The sequence below is a fragment of the Rhinolophus sinicus genome, chromosome 5, assembly GCF_057876585.1.
Source record: "Rhinolophus sinicus isolate RSI-liver-muscle chromosome 5, RSI-T2T, whole genome shotgun sequence".
Taxonomy (NCBI): Eukaryota; Metazoa; Chordata; class Mammalia; order Chiroptera; family Rhinolophidae; genus Rhinolophus; species Rhinolophus sinicus.
Window position 1 is genome coordinate 42,691,031 of NC_142505.1, and position 26,791 is coordinate 42,717,821.

A 26,791-nucleotide genomic window follows, 5' to 3' on the forward strand; every position below is an offset into this window, starting at 1 on the left:
TAAGCGGTGACACCTTCCTGTGTCTTTCACCATAAGAGACGTGAAAAGGGAATGCTGTTTCATTATGTGATTGGATGTTTTAAAATCTGGGTTTACAGAATCATCCTGTGGACCAGCAGTAGGAAGAACATCCCTCATATTTGTGGGAAAGACTAGATGGATTCCTGAGGTCCTTCCCAGCAACCACGGTGCTTAGCCCATTGTCAATTGCAACCCTTCTCAAAAGACCAGGACTTCTTAATCCCCTTCATTTTTTGCTCCCATGCCCCTTCCCCATTCCATCTGGGAACCATCAATGTGTTCTCCACATCTATGAGTTTGTATCGGTTTTGTTTTTAGATTCCACATATAAGTGAAATTACACAGTACTTGTCTTTCTTTATTTGACTTATTTCACTTCGTATAATATTCTCTAGGTCCTACCATGTTGTCGTAAATGGCAAGATTTCATTCTTTTCATGGCTGAGTAATATTCCACCGTGTGTGTGTGTGTGTGTGTGTGTGTGTGTGTGTGTGTGTGTGTGTGGTCGGACAATTAAGTTCGTGAACTTGTTGCAATGATGTTGCTAACCTTTTTGGATATCAGAGGGATTATTCATTATGAGTCTGTACCAACTGGACAGTTAACCAAGTTTACTATTTGGAAGTGCTGAAAAGGCTGCGTGAAAAAGTTAGACAGCCTGAACTTTTCACCAACAATTCAGGGCTCTTGCATCATGACAATGCACCAGCTCACACGGCACTGTCTGTGAGGGAGTTTTTAGCCAGTAAACAAATAACTGTATTGGAACACCCACCATACTCACCTGATCTGGCCCTCAATGACTTCTTTCTTTACCCAAAGATCAAGGAAATATTGAAAGGAAGACATTTTGATGACTTCAGGACATCAAGGGTAATACGACAACAGCTCTGATGGCCATTCCAGAAAAAGAGTTCCAAACTTGCTTTGAAGTGTGGACTAGGCACAGGCATTGGTGCATAGCTTCCCAAGGGGAGTACTTCAAAGGTGACCGTAATGATATTCAGCAATGAGGTATGAGCACTTTTTCTAGGATGAGTTCATGAACTTAATTGTCAGACCTCATATCTCACATATTCTTTATTGATTCATGTATCTATGGACACCTAGGTTGCTTCCATATGTGACTGCCAGTGAGAAAATAAGTCATGTGGATATAAAGTACAGCATTGGGAATACAGTCAATAATATTGTAATAACTATGAACGGTGACTGATGGTTACTAGACTTACAGCAGTGATCACTTTGTAAAGTATATAAATGTCTAATTACTATGTCATAAGTCTTAAACTAATATAACATTGTATGTCCACTATAAGTTAATAATAAATTTAAAAAATGTGTTACCAGGGTAGATAACACATTAAGTGTTCTTACCGTAAAAAAATAGTTGGGGAGGGCATGAAGGAAATTTTGGAAATGATGAATGTTTTCTTCACCTGGATTGTGGTGATGGTTTCAGGGGTATATGCATATATTCAAACTCATTAAATTGTATGCATTAAGTATATTCAGGTTTGTTTGGTTTTTGAGAGAGACCAGGAGTTCTTGGAGCTATCCATGGTCCTGCCAATGATTTGGGCTGAGCCTTCTGTGAGCCAGCTACCTAGAGCTTTGGAGGACCCTGTTGCTAACTGAACACCTAATGGGTACCAGAGATGTGTCATATTGTATCTCCAACTAATCTTCATACCACTTGAATAGTTCTATCCCATTTTTGAAGAAAAAAAAAAACAAAAAATGTGGATTAGAGATCGAAAAGGCTTGCTCCAGGTCACAGAGCTATAAGTGACCCAAATTCTGCTCTCTCCACCACACATGCTGTGCTTTCTGCTGCAAACCTGGCCCGATACTGCCTTCCTGTTTTCAACTCCCGTTTTCTCCTCTGTCTGTCCCTGACCTCAAGGGTTCAGCTTGCCTGACTTTTGGCAGCAACTCATCATCACCCACTAACCGCAATCTCGGAAACACTGTGTTAGCCCAGCCCTCCCCTATTTTCCTTCCAGCCAGTCTTTCCTCCGTGTCTGGAGTACATCTACCCATCCCAAATACTTGGAAAGTGTGGCACCGAACATCTAATCCTTAAAGCATCATTCTTCTGAGTACCACTGGATTTTTCCCTGCTTTGGTTTTTGAGAGAGCTCAACCTGAATTCCCAGGTCAGGACAGTATTCAAGCACCGAACAGTCTGGTGTAACCCCCATGATGTTATTGGCCTCTGGGAACAAGACGCTAGAGGAATGTGAATCTGAAGAGGGGAGGTCTCCATGGACACGTCTGGCCTCTTTGCCATTTCTATCACTGTTAGAGGTGTTGTGCAGAGATAATTCTAACAGAAATAATAAAGAAAACCTTTTTATCTGTTTTAAGCAACCAAATTCTAATAGGTGGGTGGAGTCATATTTTTACAAGAAAATAGTGAAGATATTCACTATTCAAGGAGGTAATGGTATTTTAGCAATGCAGCAATATTTCCATGGGGAGTTACAAGTCAAAATTTTTGTGAAGTCACAAGCGGTTTGTCATTATCTATGAAAGTTAGCCCATGGGTGGAGCCTAAAAGAATTAACTAAAACAATGGCCCACCTGGGGCTCCACGGTAGCTCTCAGGGCCTCATCCCTGAGCTGGGTTGAGAAAGGAAGGGCATGAGGGCCAGGATTACAGTTGGGAAGCAGCACAGCCAGGTGGGATGACCAGGGTCTAGACCCCATCCTACCACAGCAACAGAAACCATGACTCTGCCTCCAGGATCTGGTTTCTCCTCTTCTGCAGTAACAAAGCCCCTAATCTTCAACTGGACCGTCGCCTTCTAGAATAAAGACAATATTTCCCAGCCTCCCTTACAGGTAAGTGTGGTCATGTGACTGTGTTCTGGACAATCAGATACAAATGAAGGTGCTATGTCCAACTTCTAGATCATGTTCTTAAAGGGAAGGGCTGTATCCTATCCTTCCCTTCTTGTCTTCCCACGGACGGGAATGAGGACCAGTAATGAGCCATCTTAGACCATGGAAACAAGGGAGACACCCCAGGAGAGGCAGAGCAATAGAACAGAAGGAGTCCAGGTCCCTGAAAGCAGGCAGCTTATGCCTGGACCCATGGGAGAGAGAAATAAAGTACTGGGTTTCTGCTGCTGCTCTTTTAGGATTCCATGCTAAGAAGTCCAACATTTAACCTAAATACCTCACCACCACTTGCCTCTGTGATCTTGGGTAGGGCCTGTTCCTGTTCTAAGTCTGTAGCATTTTTCATTAAATGAAGGCACTGGCCCAGATGGTCCACACTATGCCTTTCTTCTCAGACATGAAGAGAAGATTCTGAGGACAACTGAGGACCCGGAAGGCGGACTCTTTAGAGTGACCAGCCTTCTACACCTGGAGTCAACCAGGAATGGCAACAAGAGAGTCAGGAAGTCACCAGAAAGTCTCCAGTCAGTAAAATTCAAAGAGCAGCTAGAACAGACCAGCCAAATAGATGCCCATTTCTCAGTGAGACACAGTATTAGCCTGCATCACCGTGTAGAAGGAGCCCGATGGGGTGGGTAGCCAATGGTGTGGACCCCATCCTCAGGTACACAGGTGTGTGTATGGGTTAGAACGTCTCCGAGTCTTTCCTAAACCTTTATCTTCTTCCCGTGTGAAATGAGGATAACGCCTATTTCCAAGGTTGTTGTCAGGATGAGAGAACACTTTGCAAAACACCGGACACACACATACTGCTCAGTAGTAACCGGAAGGATGGTGACTGCTTTTGTTTGCCCATCACTGGGTCAGTACAGCAGCACCCCTCCAGCCCAGTGAGTGAGTGGCTTTGGCTGGCAGAGAGCAACATATCTGGGGGTTCAAGAATGGAAACAGAGGGGTTGGAGTAAGCCCTGCCTGTGTTGTGAAAAGGGACAGGGAGGGGCTCCTGAAACTCCTCATGGGACCCTCTCGCTGACAATGGGAGTCACTGGCAATGTGGTGGCAGCAGAAGGCTGGTGTAAAGAGGTGGTAATTCATTGGCTGGGAAAACCTGGGTGGACAGGACCCAGAAATAAGAAAAATATCAGGACAGAAGTGTACATGGTCATCCTGAGGCGCTGCAGCAGCCAGCCTCTGGAATGAAGGCCAGAGAGCAATGGGGACACGTCCAGGTGGCCACTGTGGACGAGAGTCCTCTGGGGTCCCAGCTCCAGCCAACAGCTGTAGCAGGCGAGGGGCCAGGGTGCAGACAGTACTTAGATGGATGGAAGAAATTATACCAGGATGAAATCAGGTAAGACCAAATTCCAATGTATACAGACAGGACTCAAAATCTGAGTTAAAGGGAAGGGTTGGCCCTTGCCTTGTCCCACAGACACAGACACGTACATGACAGGGATGGAGTTTGACCTGTAAGGGGGGTAGGCCAGACTTTCAGGAGAAGCCAAGGGAAGAAAGTAAACATCTCCAATCTTTGTGAGGCTCCAGGAACCCAGCAAGGAAGGAGGCAGGGGCTCCCCATTGAGGGCGTGCAGTTGCTGGGGCTCAGGCGCAGCTTATGGAGGGAAACTTGCTGAGACTTCTTAGCTATTGATCCCAGAACGCCACTGCCAGCCCTCATAGGCCATGAGGGAAGGATTCGATTAATGGGACATCTACAGAGGCTGGAGCATGGTGGGCAAGAAACCAAACATCTTAGGAGCCCAGGGAATGGTGTCATCTTTCTTCTTGCTGATGGTTGGGCCATAAAGCTCATCTACACCCATAGCCTGTTCCAACCCTGAGATTCCATGACTTCCTCAGGGAGGAAGAGGACAAAGAGGGAAAAGTGCTCAGTTCAGGAGAACTGGAAGATTAGGACATACCTGATGAGCATGGGACTAACATTTATTATTGGGTCTACATGCTTTATTCTTATGTTACCCAGTTCTACAAGACAGAAACTATTATCATTTCCATTTTGCAGAAGTAGAAACTGAGGCACCCAGAAATTGACTATTTGGCCCATGGTTGCACAGATCAAAAAAGGCAGGATTCAAGCTCAGATCCACATTACTCCAAAGCCTGCACTCAACCACCACACAGCCCCACTGGGAATTCAAGCGTCCCCATAATCCAACCAGCTCCATCTCACACCACATCGTCCTGTGTTCCCTGAATAAACCCTGTCCTTTCCTGTGTGCAAGCCTTTGCTTTTGTCACTCTCTTCACCTGGTAGGTCCTTTCCCTCTTCTCCAGTTACCAACATCTTACCAACCTTCAAGACCAGTTCAATGATCACGCCTCCAGGACTCAGCACGAGGTCATCGGGCAGGATGAAATGCTCCTTCTATAGCCTCTAGTACACTCAGCAATACAGCATACAAATATAGGCATCTGTCTTGACTGCAGGAAAACCAAGTTCAAATCCAGCCTCTGGCACTTTCTATATATGTGACTGACTTTTGGCAAGTTACTGTCTTTCTAGGTCTTGATATCTTCTGTACAATGGGGATAATAATATAGCAGAATAACTCAATCCCTTTGAGCCTCAGGTTCTTAAATGTATGGAATGTGGATAACAGTTTCCACCTTTCGTGGTAAGTATGAGAATTAAATGAGCAAATGTCTACACAGCACCAGGCCCAGCGACTTGACACATTAGCCCTTAGTGAACAGCTCTCCTTCCTTCTTTCACTTGACCCGTATTCCAGGCCACCTTCTTGTACGCCTGCCTCTCCCTCTAGGTTGGGAACTACTGGAGGGTAAAGGCCTTTTTCATTTTTTGCAGGCTCTGACTGCGTCTCACAAAGGCTTACATGGGCTGTAAATAGTTGATGAATGAATACATTCAGCCCTCAGGAACCCAGCGAGAACGAATAGATCAAAAGATGATATAATTCCATGTGTCTGCAATGGGCCTTTGGTGTAAACCATCTCTGTTCTCCCTTGAGCCTCTGCATGTAAGAGTAAAGAGCTTTCTGTTTAATTCAATTCGTCAGCCATTTATTGAACCCACTGTGGCTCAGGCCCCACGCTGGTTTGGGAGAGTACACTGAGGAATGAGGCAGTACCCTGCCTGCAACGGCGCACAAGCCAACCCTAGGCACAGACAGCCATAGTGATGGGCCTTGCCATGGATGGAGGCAGACGGAGCTCAGGGACACGGAGAGTGATGAGGTATGGCGAGAGCAGTCCTGGAGCTGGGCTTTGAAGGGGGGCCAGGCTGTCCCCATTGCTCTAGAGAGTCCTGATCTAGAATGTACTGTGTAAATAAATTCCTTAGAGCTAGAAGGGTCAGGACATGGGGCACGTGGGGCACGTCAGCCTGGAAACCTCACCTCCAAGAAAAGAAACAAACTCTGCCTGGTGGCAGGGATACTGGGTCAGAGGTGACAAGATACTTAAATAGCAACCACGTTCATTAAGATGGTTGAGCCCAATTTAAATCCTTGTCCACAGGATATCCGAAAATCACTGGATGGGGAAATCTACTGTTTAAGCCTATTTCATGGTGAATTAAGATTAGCTAGAGAGTCAATGCTATTGATTTTTACATAACTCCACCGTAAAGACCACAAAAATGAAAACAAATCCCCAAACAAGCCCAAGCCACATAAATATTCAATGCAGTACGCAGCCAAGCTTACCCTGGCATTAGGAGCTATTATTTACTGCCTGGAAAACACACTCGGTACCTTGGCTAATAATGATTTAAACCCCATCCATCTCCCTTGGACCAGAAGGTTGGTGTCGCTATGGCGACCCAAGGCACCATTAAGGCACACCATTAAATCCCGGGCAGGAATTTACCAGTGCGGGGAGGCTGTCGGGCAACAAGCACCACCCCATGTGCTCTTACACTCGTCTTCAACACACTCATGGCGACGGAGGTGGAGAGAGGAGAAAGCTGATGCTCAGCGACTGTGTGTGCAGCCGGAGAACGCAAGGACCTCCCTGGATCCTGCAAACATCCCCTGGTATCTAAGACACACTGCCTCCCATCCATCCCACAGGCCAATGACTTGGGGCTCTTCTGGGCCCTTCCTCAGGCACCCTAAGTCAACACAGACCCCTCCCAGGCCACCATGCTGGTTGCAACACGCTCCTTCCAAAACAGCTTCATTTCTTGAAAGAAGAAATCTATGCTCGCCTCTTCTTCTTGCCTCAGTGGATGACAACCTGCCTTCTTCCTCCCGCTTCCCCACTTGGCAGCCATCCCAGAGGATACCAGGGACCCTCTAATAAGTCAAATGTAATAGCTTCTTAGCACTTGTCCTCCCCAGTTTCCAGCTTTAAAACTTTCCCTCATTAGACGCTTCTGGTTTTCCGCTTCCTTTCCTCATGATTTTTTTAGTCTCTTTCGCAGGTTCATTTCTTGGCTTTCTTTCCATCTGCTAATCAACCAACCAATCAGCCAACTTTGATTAGCATCTGTTACGTGCCAGATACTGGGTTAGGCACAGAGGACACCGAGCTGAGGAGCGAGCCCCGCCTTCTGGCTCTCGCAGTGGCGTCTTGCTCTCTGCAGATGTCTTAGCTGCTTCTTAGAAGTCTGGCCTCACCCGACTTCCGTTCTTTCTCCACCCACTCTCCTGGCCTTTCTTACATCTCCTGTGGTTTTAGGAGCCACCGATGTGCTGAGGACCTTCGATCTTTCCCACCAGCCCAATGGCATCTCGTGGAGTTTCAAGACCCATATTTTCAAATCCCTTATGTGTATGTAGGAAATCCCTGGATTCCCTACCAAGACCTACAATTCCACCTACTCAACACAAGACCACTGCTTTCTCCCCCAAATCGATGCTTCCTTCTGTGCCCCCTTCTTGGATAATGGTGTCAACTCTACTGTGTCATCTTTGATTTCAGCTTCTCTCTCTCACCCTTCTTCAGGAATAAAGCCTTTGAAAGGGAGAAATGTAGTTGGGCCCCACTGCCGTGTAGGCCCTTTGTTGCACCAAAGCTGCTCTCTCACCAGGTATGAAATGTTCTAGTGGGCGCTCCCTCTCCTCTCCTCACACCTCCCCTCCCCGGTGTTTCTCTAATCCCCAGAGAACAGCTTCCTTCTTAGGCTCCTCTCTTCTTGGCTCCCCCAGGCCGATCTTCACCCCTCTGCCCCTCTCTCTAATTCTCTCCTGGCTATCCCCCCTGTTCCCAGAGCTTCAATTACATAAGTTCTATGATGCACGCTCTGAGAACTGTTTGCCTAATTATCTCTGAAATCACGATGTCCCTCAGGTGGCAATCACAACATAGTCACCGCTCCCTGAGTGGGAGGGACCTAGGTCACAGCTGTTCCTATTATTATCACTTCGGTGGAGTTACGAGCTTTGTTGGTTAAAATAGTTTAAGTTAATTTAAATCAACTGGTATTTGATGTTTAGAATGTCCTTTTAAAAGATGATACTATGTTTTTGCAGAAAGGCACAGAAACAGGTGGGGGTGAAAGTTGATACTGTAAAGCAAATACACATCATTGAAGAAATGATCAGGAGTCCACATTTTCTTGCAAAGAAACAACCAAGTACTTTGTGGATTTAGGAAAGAAAGCTACCCAGAAGTAGATGCAGCTGTATTACGCGGCTGCTGCAGTGCACGCAGACTGATCGCTATTAGAAACAGGAGAGTCTGCCAAAGCCTTTGGAAGAGATTTAAAAAAAACTTAAAAGTGACAAGAGTCTGGTGTGGTTCCGTTATGTATCACCCAGGAATAACGTTAAGGCAATGTACAGCAGATTAATGACAAGTGTTTTCGCTTCTGGTAAACGTTCTCATTTGGAAGCACTACGTACCTTAATAGGTGTAACTAAGGTCGGATGAAATATGGCATATCAGAGGTTTCTCATCTTTTAAGGGACACAGGCTTCTTCGTAAATCAGATAGATATAGACTCTCACCCAAGAAAAGTGTACATATCCACGTGATCCTGTGATTTTTATATAACTCTAAGGGGTCCAGGGGCCCCTTGAAACATTTGTGAGTCCCAGGTAAAGAAATCCTAACATACATGCTCAAGACTCCACTCTCCATCCCTCTCTCCTGAGCTCCAGACGTCTCCGCCTGTCATCCAAACATCTCCACGTGCAGTCCCACAGGCACAGATGTCATGGGTCCCCGCATATCTCCCTCAGTTCCAGCCAAACCTCTTCCTCCTACCCGCCCTTCTCCCCCAGTGGCAACACCGATCACTCAAGCCGGGAACCTGGGTCTCATCTTGGACTTCTTCACCCTCTGCATTCAGTCACAGGGGCTGGTTCATACTTGCTTATTTCTCAAACCCATCCTCTTCTCCCCCATCTCAAAGCTGCCACCGTCTCCTATGGAACTATCCCTACATAGCATCCAGCCTTGGCTCCTGGCTACCCACTCCCCACCCACAATCACAGTCACCGTTCTGTAAAGAAAGCCTGGTCGTATCACCCTTCTACTTGAAGCCATTTGGTGCCTCTCCATTGCTCTAACTTACCACTAGGCTTGCCTACAAGCCCTTCATAAGCTGGCCCCTGACCACCAATCCAGCCCGTCTCTCTCCAGTGTCCTGCTCTGGCCACCCTGAAATTCTTTCTATGCCTTTCCTGAGCCACACGGTCTCTCTCTGTCTCTCTCTCTGGACCACTCCACATACTGTACAGGGACCACATCTTAAATATTTGCCTCTGTGCCTCTAGGACTTACCAGGGTCCCTGGAACCCAGGAAGTGTTTAATAAATGCATGGTGAATTAATCTTAAGGCACATGGTTCCATAAAACACTAACAGTATAAATGCTACCGTGAAACAGAAAAACAGTGGGTTCCAGCACCAGCTTTGGGACCTTGGGAAGGCAGGTCACGGAACCTCTCAGAGCCTCACGTGCTCATCTGTAAGGTGGGAATGAAATCACCTCCTTCAGAGGGTTGTTGTGAACGTTAGACAGAATGTGAATTGATGGATGTCGCAAAAGCAGTACCGTCCTCTAAGGGGCAACTTGGAAACATGTGGGGCCATTTCAGGTCTTCACAAAGACTGAGGTGTAGCATTAACAACCAAGGGTTAAGAAAGCTGGTAATCCTGCAATGCTTGGGACAGTCCCGCACAATAAAACTGCCCTCTTTCTCTTGATTCCCAAATGTTCCACCAGACAATTGTGTGTGTGTGTGTGTGTGTGTGTGTGTGTGTGTGTGTGGTGGGGGGAGCTGATTATAAATATGAGGCCTAGAATCTAACTTTGTTTTACATAAAACCTCTATTTTACCTCATCTTAATGTAAACTAAATTTTCCAGAAATGCAATTGCTGTGTAAATTGCAGGAAGGCTGTACTCCTTCATTCAGTACCTTACCAAACATTGTTCATTATTTCAGAAAATCAGGTGACTAACAGCGATGCCAGCCGTGAAATCTGAGCAGCCCATGCAACACCCTTCTGTCCGTCCACATTTGCAGCTGTTGCATTCATGGTGATTCTATAATAACATTACGGTGGTTAGCTCTACTTCAAGATGGAAACCACAGGCACAAAGTACTGACAGTATGCAATGCAAGCTGGGCTCTCTCGTCTTACCTCCAAATGATTCATTCCACGCTGGAGCCAGCACCTGACTATCCCATGACCTTTGTGGTGTGTCTGAGCGTTTACATATTGAAATGCATCTTGTTTTATTATAAGTTGCTTCCTTTTTGCTCTCCTTTAAAATACAGCTGGGGTATTGCACCGATTTTCTCAAACTTATCTGTGCAGGTATGTTATTTATGAGTTGTCTCTCAGGGTGGTAAATGTGGTGCTCAGATCCTTGTCATAAACAACGGGTGTTGGGTCTGTGAGTGGCTCACGCAGCTTGGGGGCCTGTGGAGGCCCCGATACCAGGGCCGGCATGGAGTGGGCACCTGCTTCCCGGTGTTCACACTCTGATGGTCAGCACACTGGGTCAATCCCAGCTGTGACACAGCACACTTGTGGTTCAGGATAAAGATCGAGTCTGGCTTCTGCAGAGTGAATTCTCATCACGCCAATGTTCTCACAGGGGGTTCTATTAGTTCTAATAGTTCATTACACACGAGGAGTTGTCAAACAGGAAGGAAGACAGCTGCTCCCAAAGCACAGAGCACAGTGTGAGGTCTTTGCTTCACTTTCCCAAAACACATCCCTGCTCAGGAACCCTCAATGACTCCCCACTGCCCACAGGACCTCACTCCATCTCCTTATCCAAACTCCAATAGAGTCTACGGCATTATTTGACAGTCAATCTACACTACAAAATCATGTTACTTATCTTCAGGTGAGTGGATCCAATCTTATTGTCCCACTAGACTGAGAACTCTTTTAAGTGGGAGAATGGGTTTATAAAAATGACAAACAATAAAATAAAAGCACTAGTGATTTGTGTGTTTATTGTGCGATGAGTGTCACAGGGGTATTTACATGCATTACTTCACGTAAGCCTTCCAGCAGCCCAGTGAGATGGGTGCTCTTGTTGTCCTCGATGAAGGTTGAGGAAACAGCTCAGAGGCAAAGCAAAGTCCATGCCCAAGGTCATGCTGGAGGCAGAACTGCGATTCAAACCCACGGCCACCCAGCTCTGCTCTCTTCTGCCCACCCACTTTCCATTGCCCACCGATGGTGCTGGGTACCTGGGAAGCACACAGACTGGTGGGTGAGTGAATGTTCACCCAGGCAAGGAAGGGAGCCAACACTTACTGAGAGTTCCACGGACACTGGTGGGAGGAAAACCAGTTTGGGCTCAACTCCTGCTACTCCTCTAGCTGTGTGACCCTGTGCACGTCACTGACCTCTCTGGGTCTCAGTCTCTTCATCTATAAAGTGGGTTTGCTAACACTCACCTACCTGACAGTCTGTTGTGAAGGTTAAATTAAATAATGAATATAGATTACTGAGCCCAACGTTGGGCATGCAATAGGACCTCTGGAAATGAGGTCTCCTTAGCTCACAGGACTGACTCAAGCTTTGAACCTGGGTCAGTCTGACTCCAGGGCTTCGGTGACCCCCTCCTGGACCTGCGATCACCTCCATTTGCTTCTCATTCTCGGAAAAGTGTCATGTACTGACAGCTGCACATGGGATCACACACAATTCCTATCGATCTTGCCTCATTTTTCATTCCTTTCCCCTAAGACAGGTGTTTCCCTCTCCTGTTTCCTTGGTCATGGGGGGTAGAGTGGGGGCGGAGGACTTGGTTGTTTACTGCCAGGAAGTACTTTGAAACTTTCACCTCAATCAGTCAAACGAGTCCTATCACGTGACAGGCATCAAACACTTGTTGACTGATTGAATTAACCAACAAGGGACATGTTCCCAGCACCAACCTACCATGTAGGGACAAAGAAATAGTAAGAGCCCCTGACATGAAAATGATGCTCACTGCACATATATAAGGAGGAAGAAAGAGGGAAGGAAAAAGGAAGAGAGGCAGGAGGGGAAAAGGACGCAGCTACGGTAGCTTCTGGACATTGTACATCGTTCCTTTCCCGTGGAATCCCGTTTCTCCTCTGCCTTTGGGTAATTAACAACCGTCCATACCTCACGGCCAGCTTGGATGTCACTGCCTCCCTGGGGCCAAGTTTATCCAGGCACAGGGATGTTTTGTAACTGTCTGTTTACTTGTCTACTTACACTCTAGCCTCTAAACTTGTTTATAGTGGATATTTGCAGTCCCGGACACAGGACATGCTTAATAAATATTTGTCTCTCAGGGTAAGAAACCTGCCCAGGCTCATAAACATGGCAGTCAGGAGACAATGAGAGCAAACTCAGGGCAGTTGGCTGCTGCCGCCTGCGAGAGCCACGGGGAGTTAAGAGAAGGCCCAACAGGATGAGAGTGGGAGGGACCAGCGAAGGCTTCCTGCAGGAGCAGGACAGCAGGGTGGGGTGGAAAAACCATAGATGGCGAAGCAAGAACTGGAAGAAAGCCACTTGCTGCCACTCACCTGCCAGGGAATGCAGGGGAGAACCTGCCCTAAGGGGGAGAGAGGCAGGAAGGTAGGTCTGAGGGAACCATTGTTTGGGGTGAATGAGGGATTTCAATTTCCTCCATCCAACCCTAACATTTCCCAAGATAGGATGTGAGCGAGGTTTTCAACCGTGAGCAAAACGTCAGGGGAGAGGCATCAGGCAGGAGGAGAGAGACGGTGGGGGGCCCAGTCTTACTGGTGGAGGCAGGGAGTGGAGAAGATTTTCTGGGGGTGGATAAACAAGTGATTCTGGTGGGTTTCACACCTTTTAACCTTCCTGACAAAATGATCTCCCATAGGGAAGGAAAACTACATGAATAAAATATTTCCTTTAGCATTTTCAATGACGTGGGTTAATTAGATATCCTAAGAGTCCAACAGTCATAGAATAGTTGGTGATGTCATGCAATATTTAATCAATGAAATTTAAAAATCATCTTTTGCAAAATAGGTGGAAACGCTGTGTGATGGACTGTTAAGTGAAAAAGTGAAGAATATTGAATTCTCTCATGTTGTGATCAAATGAGGTACAAACTATGGTTATCTGTGTATAAGGATCAGAAAGCAACAGGTGAACAAGTTTGGGAGGCTATTCTTTTGCTTTGAAATAGCTGTTGCTATAATACTGTCTGGGCAATTTTTAAGAATTGGTGTAAGTGCTATAGGTGACAGACAGCTACTGAGGGGAGGTGACGCGAAGAAAGCCATAGTTAAGGAAGCCGAGTCTGGCAGTTGGAGACAAGCAGCATGGACCTGGGCAGGGAGCATGGCAGGGTGCACAGCTGTGCCATCACCCAGGTGCGAGGCTGGGCAACCTGGATGCAGGTGCTCAGAGGGCTCTGTGATGTGCGAGGTGGCTGGGCTCCAGTCCCCGTTCATTCCAACACGAATCTCGCTGTTGCCATGAAGGTTTATGCAGAGGTGCTGAAAGTCCACAATCAGCTGACTTTCAATAAGAGAGATTATCCTAGATCAGGGGTGGCCAAACCTTTTTCAACGTTTTTCACCAAGGGCCATATGCGGTAAAATACACAAACAGCTGGGCCACTCACTCGAGGTGAAGTACGTATTGCCTCATCTGGTTTATTTAAGTAAACTAAATATATTTTTGGAATTTGCTGCGGGCCAATTAACAATGGCCCGTGGGCCGCAGTTTGGACATCCCTGGCCTGGATGATGTTGGGAGGCCCGATTCAATCAGTTGAAAGGCCTTGTGAGCAGAACCGAGGTTTCTCTAATGAAGAACTTCTGCCTCTGGGCAACACCATGGGCCCCCGCTGGAGAGTTCCAGCCAGCCGTTTGGATTTCAGACATCCAGCCAGCCCCCATAATCACCACTTCCTTGTACTAAATGTCTTACTGTATCCCTCCTGCTGGTTCTGCTGCTCTGGTTGAACGCTGACTGACACAGGTTGCAACGGGGGTAGGGAGGAAGGGGGGCATCTAGCAGGCACTCGAGAGGAAGACAGTGGCTCCCTGTCAATTCTGACTGCCCTGGAGCGAGCTGGCCGACTGCCTCCATGCTGACAGCAAGCAGGTGCCTCCACAACAGGCCAGCCTCTTGCTTAGCCATCTGGGCTGCATTCTGCCCAATCTGCCCAGGCTCACGTCATCGGTCACTGCTCCCCCAGGCACATCTTGGGGCCTTTGCTTCTACCACATCTGTCAGAACTGGCCCACACATCACTTGACCTGCCTGGGGCATCCTGGATGTGCCAACCTCGTGCCCTCCTCCCCCTCCAGCACGCTCCGGCTGCCAGCTCCCACCCCCACCCTGACTCAATCATTCTCTCACTAGTGACACCAGCACAGCTCCCCACCTGTCACTGCACTAGTCCCGCTAACCCTCACAGAAGGGGAAACTGAGGCCCAGAGAGATGAAGTGATATGAACAACCAGAGAAGGTCACGGTGGCCTTCACTAAATCACACAGCTGACAAGTAGTAGGGCAGGCTGTCTTCAATTTCTTTGCACAATATTTAAGGGCAGGATACACGCTAACAAGTCTTTTCACCGTCCTCCCGGGCACGCAGCATGGTGCTAACATCCAGTCGGCACAACAGAAACACCTTGCTCGTTTGTGGTTCCGTTCTCCAGCAGCACTGCACTAGGTCTTGACACACTGAGCGCAAAGCCGGTGCCGTGTCCCAGGGAGACCCAGGCGTGTGGGTGGGGGTGGGGACGCCACAGTGCCAGGTGTCTGAGGTGTTCTGTAAGAGTTAACAGCGCCTCCTGTCACCAGGCCCCCCACCCCCCGAGCTACTACAGGCTTTCTCAGGAGGCAGCCAGCCCTGCAGAACCCCTCCCACCCAGCAACCACTCAGACTTTGGGGGGCCTTTGTGCTTTAATAAAGACGGTATTACTGAGTCGCAAAGCTTCCCTCCTTTCCAGCCTTCCCCGCTGCCAGGGTTCCCGCTAAAGGTGAAGCGCTGTCATTCAAGGCCAAAGAAAGAGCTGAATCAAGATGCTAAACTCTTCTGACTTCATGTGACAATCTACGGCTCCCCCTGAACCACAGTGTGAGAAGTGCGCCTCACTCGGCACAAAGGCCCCTGGGCGGCTGCAGTTTGGGGTGTCCTCGGGTTCTGGGGCGCTCTCCGCAGCCACTTGGGCTCTCTGCATGCATCTCATGAACGCTCTAGTTTCCTCTCTGAATGCAGACATCAGCCGGCCCGGGAGAGCCCTGCCACCAACGCCGTTCTCTGCTTGCTTCAGGCTGCAACAAAGGCCACTTGAGGGCTGAAGAGACATCACTGCCCAGTTCCTTTCCTGGGCCTGTTCTCTTCCCTTTCACACATCTTTCCCTTTTATTTCCCCTGCCCCCTTCACTCCTGCTTTATGCCTCATTGAATCCATTAGATACTTTATAGGGTGCTCCTGAAGAATAAATTTTCTGTGTGGGGCTCCTGATGGTTTCCCTGCTGGCAGCTCCAACACGCCTTAGTGGCAGTTGGGGGAGGGAAAAGGCACACTATCAAGGAAGGAGCCTCCGATGGCCCCTCCAGGCTACATCCCCATCTGGCAGCTCTAGGGCTAGCTGGCTGGAACAGACACCCTCACCTGCCAAGGGGCCCCACCCTGCCCCTCCCTGATCCCAACGGGCTCAGATCCCTCATGATATTAGGGGCAAGCAGCTTAAGTCCTATAAACCTTTGTCTTTTCATCTGCAAAATGGGGATAATAATCGTACCCTTCTACATAGGATTGTTGAGAAGACTCAGTGGGTTAATGTAGGAAGGGCTTTAGAACAGGACCTGGGTAAAACTAAGTGCCACTGAAGCATTTGCTTTCTTATTATCATCATACAGATGACACCGCTGTTTAAGAGTCCTTGTGCCTCGTCCAATTCCTCTACTTGTTGGTGAATGAAGGGACGGAAAGAAAAAAAATCAATCCAAGGCTATTTGCAGCTGTTTCTATGTGAGTGTGTGTGTGTGTGTGTGTGTGTGTGTGTGTGTGTGTTTGTATGTGTGTGTTTTCCTGCCTTGGTGTCCTGAAGCTCTGAAAGGAATAAAAACAGAGCCCTAAAGCAGTGAAAAGACAGGATTCTTCTTAAAATCCCAGCTAATCCTGCAGCTTCCTTTAAAGTGGCAATAGGAGGAGGCGGGGAAGGGCCCAGGATTGTTCTGGTAGCACCCTCCCAACCACTGCTCCTGGAGACCAGGAAATAAGGGGGAAAAATCCATAAATCAGCCACGAGAGGAAGAGAAGGAACCGGGCAGGGAGAGAACAAAGTACAGGAGCCAGTTGAGGAGGCAGCGGGTTCAGCACGAGGGGACACTCTATCTGGTGGACAGGGATGGCTGCCTGCGGAGGGCAGAGCACCCAGGCCAGAGGCTGGGCGAGCCCCCCCCACCCCCCTTCAAAAGTCAAAGGGCAGCGAGGTCACCTGGGCAGCAGCAGGCCCCGCAGAACAAGGATGCCGCTCCAAAGGTGCCTCTGGTACTTCTATTCCACCTCCACCCCTGCCCTGGTCACCTGCGAGCAGGGCTCCCATGGCCTGTCTGTCTCCCACCCATCCATTCACAGGCAACCAGAACCAGCTTGTAAGGATGAAAGTGAGATCGCGCTACCCCTGCTGAAAACCTCTGAGTGGCTCGCCCCTGCACTTAGAGTAAAAGCCCTGACCTTTCAGCATGCCCTGCGTGGTCTCCCCGCTGCTTCCCTGCCTCGCCCTTTGTCACCATCACATCCGTCTGGGCCCGTGTGCTTCGCCTCTCAAATTCACCAGGTCCCTTCCACTGGAGAACTTCCTATGTGCTGCTCACCCAGCCAATCCCTTCCCTCCCTTCCCCTCACAGATGGAGAGCTCTCCTTAGAGAACCGTCCTCTGACCCCTTCGGGGATTCCTGTGCTTCTCTCTCACAGCCCCAGCTGCTCCCATTCACAGCGTTTCTGTGACTTGTTCATTCCCCATCTCCCCCACCAGGCCGTAGCTCCACGGTCTGGCTTCACTCACTGCTGAAAAGAGCCCCTAGCCTGGTGCCTGGCACGTTAGTAGTTGTGCAGTAAACACTGGGTGAATGAAAGAATGAATGAGTGAATGAGCAACATCCATAGCAAATGAGATTTTGGATACAAGGAAAAGCACATTTGGGGGCTGAAAAGGCTGGCGTGAGATTTTAAGGATTCTTCAGACAAGCTCTCCATTGCCAACCACCATGGTAGCTTTTCAGTGTTTGAAACAGTCCAGACTTTGGGTGACAGCAGTTTATGTGTTAGTTTCTTAGCAAATGGCAAATAGTCTACATGAATTAGTTTAATAGATTAGACTAGAGATCCACAGACTTTTTCTGTGAAGGATCAGACAGGGAATATTTTAGGCTTTGTGGGTCACACAGTCTCTGTTCCAACTAGTCAGCTCTGCTGCTGTACCGGTAGTAGCACAAAAGCAGCCACAGACAATGCATAAAGGAATGGACGTGGCTGTGTTCCAATAAAACTTTATTTACAAAAACAGGTTGTAGGCCGGATTTGGCCCTCAGGCCATAGTTGGCCAATTCCTGGTCTAGACACTAAAGCCTAGCAAAGCCACAAGAGAAGGACACAGTAATGACCAGTTTTTTTCAGTCTTCAACAAATATGCACAGCAGGTACTAGGAATTTCACAACATTGTAACGTCGCTTCATATGCTGCCATATAATAGAATAAAGACAGGGTCACCTTGAATTTTGTTGAAATTGCTGTTTCATAGACACAAAGCATTTCATTTGTATCATTCAGCATGTCACGAATACGTCTGTACAAATGGGAAAATCCAAAGGCAGTTTTCACCCCAGAGATACCGAGGAGCTACAGAGGGCCCAGCATTTGCTGAATGTGCGGCTGGGCGAGTAGATGGAGGGACAACCAAAATGGAGAGGACAGGATGTTTACCAGATTGCAAAAGTCGATGTGGTCAATAATTGGATGAGACATAAAGGGAGATGTGGTCAAAAATGACTTGGTTTCAGGCTTATGAGATCAAGGGGCGGAGCTAGTGGCAGAGACGGGCAAGATGACTCTGGTGGATGAATGAACACACAAGGACAGAGCAAACACAGTCTTCTGGGCATCCACGGAAAAAAAATTAATCTAGACACAGACCTTACATCCTTCACAAAATTAACTCAAAATGTATCATAGACTGAAATGTAAAGCATAAAATTACGAAACTCCTAGAAGATAACATAGGAGAAAACCTAGGTGGCTAAGTATGGCGATGGCTTTTTAGATGCAACACCAAAGGCACAATCCATGAAAGAAATAGTTGATAGCATGGACTTCATTAAAATTAAAAACTTCTTCTCTCTGAAAGACAATGTCAAGAGACTGAGAAAACAAGCAACAGACTGGGAGGAAATATTTGTAAAAGGCACATCTGATAAAGGACTATTATCCAAAATGCATGAGAGCTCTTAAACCTGAACAATAAGAAGACAAAGAATGGGCCAAAGACCTTAACAGACACCTCAGCAGAGATACACAGATGGTAAACAAGCACACGAAACCATGCTCCATGTCATATATCATCAGGGAAATGAAAATAAAAACAAGAATGAGACACCACAGGGCACCTATTAGAATGGCCCAAATCCAAAACGCTGACACCACCAAATGCTAGTGAGGATGTGGAGCGACAGGAACTCTCATTCACTGCTGGTGGGAAGGCAGAATGGTACAGATACTTTGGAAGATGGTTTTGCACACAATAAAATATACCATACGATCCACCAATCACGCACCTTGGTATTTACCCAAAGGAGTTGAAAACTTATGTCCACACAGAAACCTGTGCAAAATGTTGATAGTGGCTTTATTCATAACTGCCCAAACTTGGAAGTACCCAAGACGTCCATCAACAGGTGAGTAGATAACAAACTGGTAGAGCCAAGACAATGGAATTGTACTCAATGATAAAAAGAAATGAGCTGTCAAGCCATGAAAAGGCATGGAGGAATGTGACATGCATATTACTACGTAAAGTAAGCTAATCTAAAAGGGCTACATACTGTATGATCCCAACTATATCACATATGGAAAAGGCAAAACTATAGATACAGTAAACAAATGAGTGGTTGCCAGGGGTTGGAGAAGGGGGCAGATGAACAGGCAGAACACAGAGGACTTTCGGGCACACAGGAAACTCTTTTGTGTAACACTGTAATGGTGGATACATGACATTGCACATTTGTCTAAACACGCAGGATATACAATCCCAAGAGCGAACCGTAATGTAAACTGGACTCTGGGTGACTATGAGGTGTCACTGTAGGTCCCTCAGTTATGACAAATGTACCCCTCTGGTGGGGGATGATGATAATGGGGAAGGCAGAGCACGTGTGGGGGCAGGAGGCATATGGGAAATCTGTACTTTCTGCTCAATTTTGCTGTAAACCTAAAAATGCTCTAAAAAATAAAGTTTTTAAAAACAAGCAAACAAAAACCAAAGACACAGAGAAATCTCAAAGATGTCTTCACGTTTTGGTCACTTGATTTCAATGATGTGTTTTCCAATTATCCAGAGTGGAACTGGGTCATCATCCAGAAGATGACACGTTACCAACAGCCTGCAAGTTTCCTCCTGAAGAAAGCAGGTACGTATTTCAGATCTTCCATTGTCTCAGGACTTAATATGCAATCAAGAAAGGTTTTCATTTTTTGAATCCAGATGTCTGGAATTTCCCATAGTGTCTAAGGAGACGAAGAATAACCATGTAGGATGAAAACTGCAGCTATTGCACTGCGGCAGGGACATGAACGGCTTTCTGAGCACGGACTGTGTGCTCAGAACTACGGGCAATGGTTCACAGAGAACCATCACATGAACTCCCAGGGGGAGGTATTAGGACAGAGGACGGCCAGGTTCAGGGAAGGCCGAGAGCCCCAGGTTTGAATCCCAGCTCTGCTCCTTCCAAGCGGGGTGGCCCTGGGCAAACCTTGCAACCTCTCTGGGCCTCCACTTCCTTATTTGTAAAATAGGGTTTGGACTTAAAAACCAAGATGCCTCCCAGCTCTGACATGCTACATTCTAATATTCCAGAGCCAGTTCTCAGCCATTAGAATCACCATGCTCCTAAGGTCTGATTCTCTAACTTTTCTGTTGTTTAATGCTGGCACTAAGACTTCTCTGTCTGTGCCCGCTCTACCAGGCTGCACACTGTGCAGGGACAAGACTATCAATCTCCTGTCTACTGTGTCCTAGCACCTTGCAGGGAGCTGCAGGCACAGGTGGAGCTCATTCATTGCACAAATGGTTACCGAGCTACAGCTACATGGCACCGTGCTACTGACTGAGGCTGGTACCTAGTTAGTATCTCAGAGCAGCTTCTTTGGAGAGTAGCAGTTGCTCACTCTGACCTTGAGGAGATCTGAGTGCTGGCTTCTGTGATGTCAGAAGACAGTAAAGCACTTAAGGAGGGCACAGGAGAAGACGGAGCTGAAGGATACCGGTGGAGGCTGTCCCTGGGGGAGACGCTCCTACCCACGCAGCCTTGGGGCCCGTGCCCGGCCCACTGGAGGGCAGGCCCACCTTGGGGCTGCTGGAGACGGCTGCTGGAACTTCCCCGGTGGCTGCGTCACAGCCTCCTCAGTCATCTCCTCATTTGTGACCTGATCCCAAACCCCCGCTTAGACAACCACCTGCCGAAAGGCTGAGCCTGCAACATCTGCCTCCAGGAACATGCTCGCTGAACTGACTTCAAGTCGAGCTTATAGTTTTTACCTTGGAGAGAGGAGGGGGCTGGGAACTTTTTCTAGAATGAGTCATGTTTCAGAAATTTCTGCTGAGGGCTGAGTATGAACCATGGGCTGGAACTCAGTCGTGACCTGGACAATAGAGGGACAATAGGGTTGTCCTTCCTTGAACAGCTTCATGAGAGCGGCTCTGGCCAGGGTCCAGTAGGCAAGAGGCAGGGCGACCTCTGCCCACTCGGGAAGACTCAAATGTCCCCATGTTTATTTGTAGCTATTTTTGTACACAACCCCCAAAACCTTTGGACACTGGGCTTACGTCCAAGGTGCGGTGAGACTTAATCAGTGACAAAAGCATTAGACCCTCTCCTGAAGAGCCCACGTGCCAATTCAGGGACCCCTGGTCTCCTGAAACTGTTAGATTTGACCCATGGAACCTCATCATTTATAAACAGCTGGGGAAACGAGCTACCAGGCCCTAGTTCCTGATCTGATACTTGGCATTTACTCGCTGTGTGAGCTCAGACAAGTCCCTTCCCCTTCCTGAGCCTCAGTTTCCTCATTCATAAAACAAGGGTGGGGGTGGGCGGACCGGATGGTCTCCAAGGCATCTTGCAGCACCAGCAAACCACATCTCATCCTGGATGCCAACCCTGGTCTCGGGCATGGAACATGGGAAGAGCCTTTGAAACCCAGCCTTCAGGAAAATGCTTAATTGGCTCTTCCGATTTCAGTGCTTCCCTTAAAAGCACATTTAGATCCAGCTGCAACCAACTACCACTGAGCACTGACTGTGAGCTACGCTGTCTCATTAACTGCCTCTTCAGAACCAGAGCATAAAAAAATTGTCATTGTCCCCATGTCACAGATGACAGGCATGAGGGTATACTTACCCAGAGCCAGGGCTACCCCATCACCAAGGCCTGGGGTTAATCCCGGCCCCCTGCTTCCTATCTGTGGGTCCTTGAGCAACTTACATAATCCCTCCAAGCCTCAGTTTCCTGATCTATAAAATGAAAATAATGCCAGCCTCCCCTCTCATGGGGCTGTTTCAAAGTCTGATGAGAATGGGCGTGTGAAGTGCTCAGTCACTATTACCTGTTACTACATACAACTATTATTACTACTGCTATCATTACCGTTTCTAGTAGAGGGAAAAAAGTAGGGTCTTTTAATCCAATCCAAGGACAGGCCTGGTGGGTCAGTGTGGAGGTCCAAAGTCGCCATGTAACTGGCCAGGCAACTCAACCTCTCAGTCCCAGGGTCTTCATGTATACAATAGTTTGTGGGATTTCATATGCTAATGTAGATGAAAAGCCCCTGGCAGAGTGTGGAGTGAGCAGAAGGCCACAGAGGAATAATCCCTCCCTTCCTATATGCCTTGCTCAAAATCTCCCAGAATGTAGCCTGCCGGTCCTTCCTTGAAACTCTGTTCCTGCATTAGAATTCTCTGGGGGAAAAAAAAACAATTCTCTAACATACAGGCTCAGCAGCTCAGCCAATGGCGAGTGGCCTCACTGAGGGACTAAGCTTTCTCCTGAGGGCTGAGTGGAACCAAATTTTGCCATGGCCCACGTCCTGGGCCTGAGAGTTCAGTCTCCGTGGGCATATGGACGACTCACGCCCATGTAGGCACCCAAACCTCATCCACGCAGCCCTCTCCACAACGCCAACCAGCAACCTGCTGGCCTCGGCACCAACTCCCTACCACGTGGCAATCATCAGAGGAGCAATATTAAAACCAACCATGACGTCCTTCCTTCTCTTTACGGTTCCCAGTGCCCTTTCACTGAGTGAGCTGGGTAGGGCAGAGGCTGTGCTTTATTCATCTTTAGATACCCACTGAATAATGCTAGGTACCCACTGAATAATGCTAGGTACCCACTGAATAACGCTAGGTACAGAGTAGATATTCAGAAGCGATTTCTTAACTGGACACATTTTATCTTTATAACAAGATTTCCAAACGCCACCATTCCTCAGCACTTACGATCAGTTCCACACCCTGCTAAGCACTGAGCATGGATCCTTATCTCCTCCTCACAACCGCCCCATGAGGCAAGCGCAGTTATCAACCCCTGTTTTGCAGAAAAGGAAATGGAGGCTCAGAGAAGAGACGTGAAGGGCCCACGGTCATGACTAGAGAGTGACAGCCCTGAGATGCGAATCCTGACTCCAGACCCTGGTCCTTAACCCCTCCGGTCATTTTCCTCCTCTCCAGCCAGAGCAAAGACGGGGAGAGGAACGATGTGCATGCAGTCTGAAGAAGCAGGTCAAGAATGCAGTGATTTTTATATTTGGAAAACCAGAAAAATCCTATTGTTGTTATGATGCAAAGTAGAGAAAGCAAAGATGAACAAAATCACCTTGGCCAAAGGGACATGACTCTCTGTTCTACTCAGGCACATTTATGATCACTTCCTAGTACGTCCTCAGCTTCCTTATAGCTCATAGCATGAGGCTTGTGGATACCCCTTCGGTGCCCTGCTAATTTCCCTCCTGTACGTCCACCCACCTCCAACATTCTAGCACTTTCCTCTTGATCCCACCTACTACTGTGGGAGCTGAGGGGACCATCTTTTGTAAAAGGGCCCAGAGTTGTTAAATTCCTCTTTTCCTGGAGGTTTTATTTCCAGCCCCTGCCCCCAGACAGTAGCTTACAATAAAGTACATGAGTGACTACCTCCTAGAAGCAGGAGGCAAGGAGTGATGGGGTCAGGGTGACCCAGAAAAACTTCATTTTCCTCAAGGAAAGAGAAGGAGCACAAACGAGAAAACGAATGGCACTGACGCTCAGCCACAGGATCAAGGGCAACAGGGAATGGTGGGGACTGTGGCCGACCAAGTACCTTGGAAGGAGGTGGCTGCTGCCCAGCTCAGCCACATGCTTCCTTGTACGCGTGCAAGTTTAGGCTTGCCAAACCTTTCAACCTTCCATGGGATGCCAGAATCCTATTTCCTTTTTCCGCATGAAATTTCCTACTTTCTGAATTTAGCATCTAATTCTTTCCCTTCTTTTTCTTTAAAAATAAAACAAGAGTAGGCTGGATCTGGCCATTAGCTACATGTTTATAATCTCTATTTATCCTTGTGGTCACATAGCTGTGGACATCCCCGGGCTCCCCTACATTTCCCAGCCTCCCTTGCAGAGTGCATGTCTTAGTTACAAAAACCTACATGCTAGTCATTTAGCATGTTCTGGTTTTCAAAGCACTTTAACTCTCAACTCAGAGTTACTTGTGTGATTCTCAACTCAGTAAAAAGACACGATAAAGCTTTGTTATTTCACAGGTGAGCAAACTGCGGCTCAGAAGGTAGAAGTGAATAGCCCTGACCTGTGCAGCCAATAAGTGGTGCACTGGGAGTCTAGCTCTGGGCTCCTGGGTGGACTCCCTGTCCAGGCTCCTCCTACCTCCAACTTAAGAGCTGGCCTTTGCGACATAAATTCCCTGGTCCCCTCTGGGTCACCTGTGAGCTCGTCCTCTCCCCTGCATGCGGCCAGTTGCTTGCAGATATGCCTCTTACCTTTCCTGTGGACTTGGTTCCCTTCCAGATACAGAAGTAGCAGATGGTCCAGGCTGCCAGGAGACACAGGGCCAGCTCCCAGCGGAGGTTCCCAATGTGTTCGATCCCATCCGAGATGGCCAGGACCCGGCGCCTACAGAAGGGAGGGCCAAGAGTCATGGGCTGGAGACGGCTCGCTCCAATGGAACCTTGAGCACAGCTAGCTCTGCAGAGGGGCAGAGATCACCTGCTCACTCATTCACCCACCCCCACCATTCTCCCAGCATCATCTCTGAGCCAAACCGAGGACCAGCGGTGGGAGCCTCAGAAAGGAACAAAAGCTAGCCCCCTGCCTTCATGGAGTCGCTCCCTGGGGGAAAAGAGGGCCCAGTTAGCAGATGGGTTACAGTGCAGTGTGGTAAGGGGTAAGGTGAAAGACGCGCAGGGCCTCTGGGAAAACCAAGAACCTCCTAGCCTACCTCAGGGTCCTGGGCAGCCACGGGACTGTCCACACACACTCCAGGTCCCTGTCTCAGGGGAGATGACACGCCCTGGCCTGCTGAACTCAAGGGTGGCCACTGGACTTGCTATGGTCACCTGCATCTGTGTCCCTTCAGACAGAAGCTTTCAGAGGCAGGTGGTGTGGCTCACTGTGTCCCCTCCTCCCTACTGCTGCTGTCATGACAGGCGCATGTGTCAAGATGGAGCCTCTGGAAGCCTGAGTTTCTGAGCGACTACGTGAACCCACCTGCCGCTCCGTGTCAGGGATGTTGTGGGAGCAAGAAATGGGCTTTGTCGCTTTAAGTTACTGAGATCTTTGAGGGCATCTGTTACTGCAGCATAAACTACCCTATCCTGCCTGCGACAGAGGGCCACGGAAAGCTTCCTGGAAGAAGTGATATTTGAGCCAAACTGGGAAAGATGATGGAATTTAGCCAGGGGAGGGAGGGATAAAGGTTGTTTTTGGTTGAGGGAACAGCATGAGCAAGGGCCAGAAAATAAAGCATGGGATACCTGGGGGACCCTGGAGCACAGGGATGAGAAGGGAAAAGCAGGAAAGGTAAACAGAGGCACTGCCGGGAGCCAGGGGTAGCGTGTGAAGGGGCTGGAGTGTCCCCGAGGGCCCAGGCCACGGGAGAGGGTGATGCCTTGGGTGTGCTGAGCCAGTGCCTTCAGCCACCGCCTTCCCCGAGAACCCATCGATCCTTCAGAGTTGACACCGGCCTGGCTCCCAGGGCCCACGCCTGGGGTTTGTGTTTCTTTAAAGTCGAACTCGCCACGCTCCATATTGTGCACAGCCATGGCACCGACACAAACCCCCTCCCAGTGGCTCCACGAACCCCGTCCCTGCTGCCAAACCACCCCCACCAGACCACGCCAGTCGCCTCGGCACGCTGGGAACGTCCTTTGAGAAAGCAGCTCCCAGCCCACCAAGCATGAAAGAACGCCTCCCTCAGTGTCTGTCTCCCTGGGATCCGCTTGGGGCCTGAGTCTGCGTTAATTACTCAGTGACACCAATTAGCGCTGGTCTGTAGGCCCCCTTCAGCCCCAACCGCGCAGGAGAAATCAGGCAGGCCCCCAAACAAAATCAGGCTGTGTGAGGCCATGGATTTACCACAGGGAAACTAGGCGCATCCACTCACATATGCATTTATTGAGCACCTACTTGTGCCAGGCGCTATATTAATACTGGGGTACTGAGGAGGAGAAGGTACACGTGGTATGGCTGCTGCCCTCAACTAGGGTAAGGTGGACAAAAAGGAAGTTATTTGAGAAAGAACAGAGACAGCTATAGAGTTATAACCATTACTTTATTTGCTTCTTATGTCTTAGCAGCCTCTGGCTTTAATTCATTTTAAAACTACAGGCCTTATTCAGTGAAACCCTAAAGACTATTATTATAACAGAGCAGCAGGCCCCAAAGTCTGGTCCTTGTGGGGTGCTGGTCAAAAAAAATTTTTTTTTTAAATCCTGCACTCTATCCTAGACCCACTGAAGTCTAAATCCTTGCAGAAGGGCCCCTGGGAAGCTACCTGTTGGGACGTTTCCCCGAGGATTGCTCAAGCACAGTAAGGCGTGAGCACCACAGAAGTAGAGTTTCTTGGCAATGAAGGAGTGACCAACTCCACCTGGATAGTTTTCAACCTTTATTTTGGGCGTGTGGGGGAGAGGACTTGTGGAAGGAGTCAGGGATCCTCTGACC

At 48.4% G+C, this 26,791-nt stretch overlaps 1 protein-coding gene across 3 annotated transcripts in view; it reads right to left on the minus strand.

The window, feature by feature from the left end:
- SLC6A11 (solute carrier family 6 member 11) overlaps window positions 1-26,791 on the minus strand; it is a 126,545-nt gene that overhangs the window by 74,063 nt on the left and 25,691 nt on the right. For all 3 annotated transcript variants that reach the window (XM_019732651.3, XM_019732652.3, XM_074312988.2), the window contains exon 5: window positions 24,610-24,742. In XM_019732651.3, coding sequence (XP_019588210.1) covers window positions 24,610-24,742 — 133 coding nt within the window. The remainder of the gene's footprint in view (window positions 1-24,609; window positions 24,743-26,791) is intronic.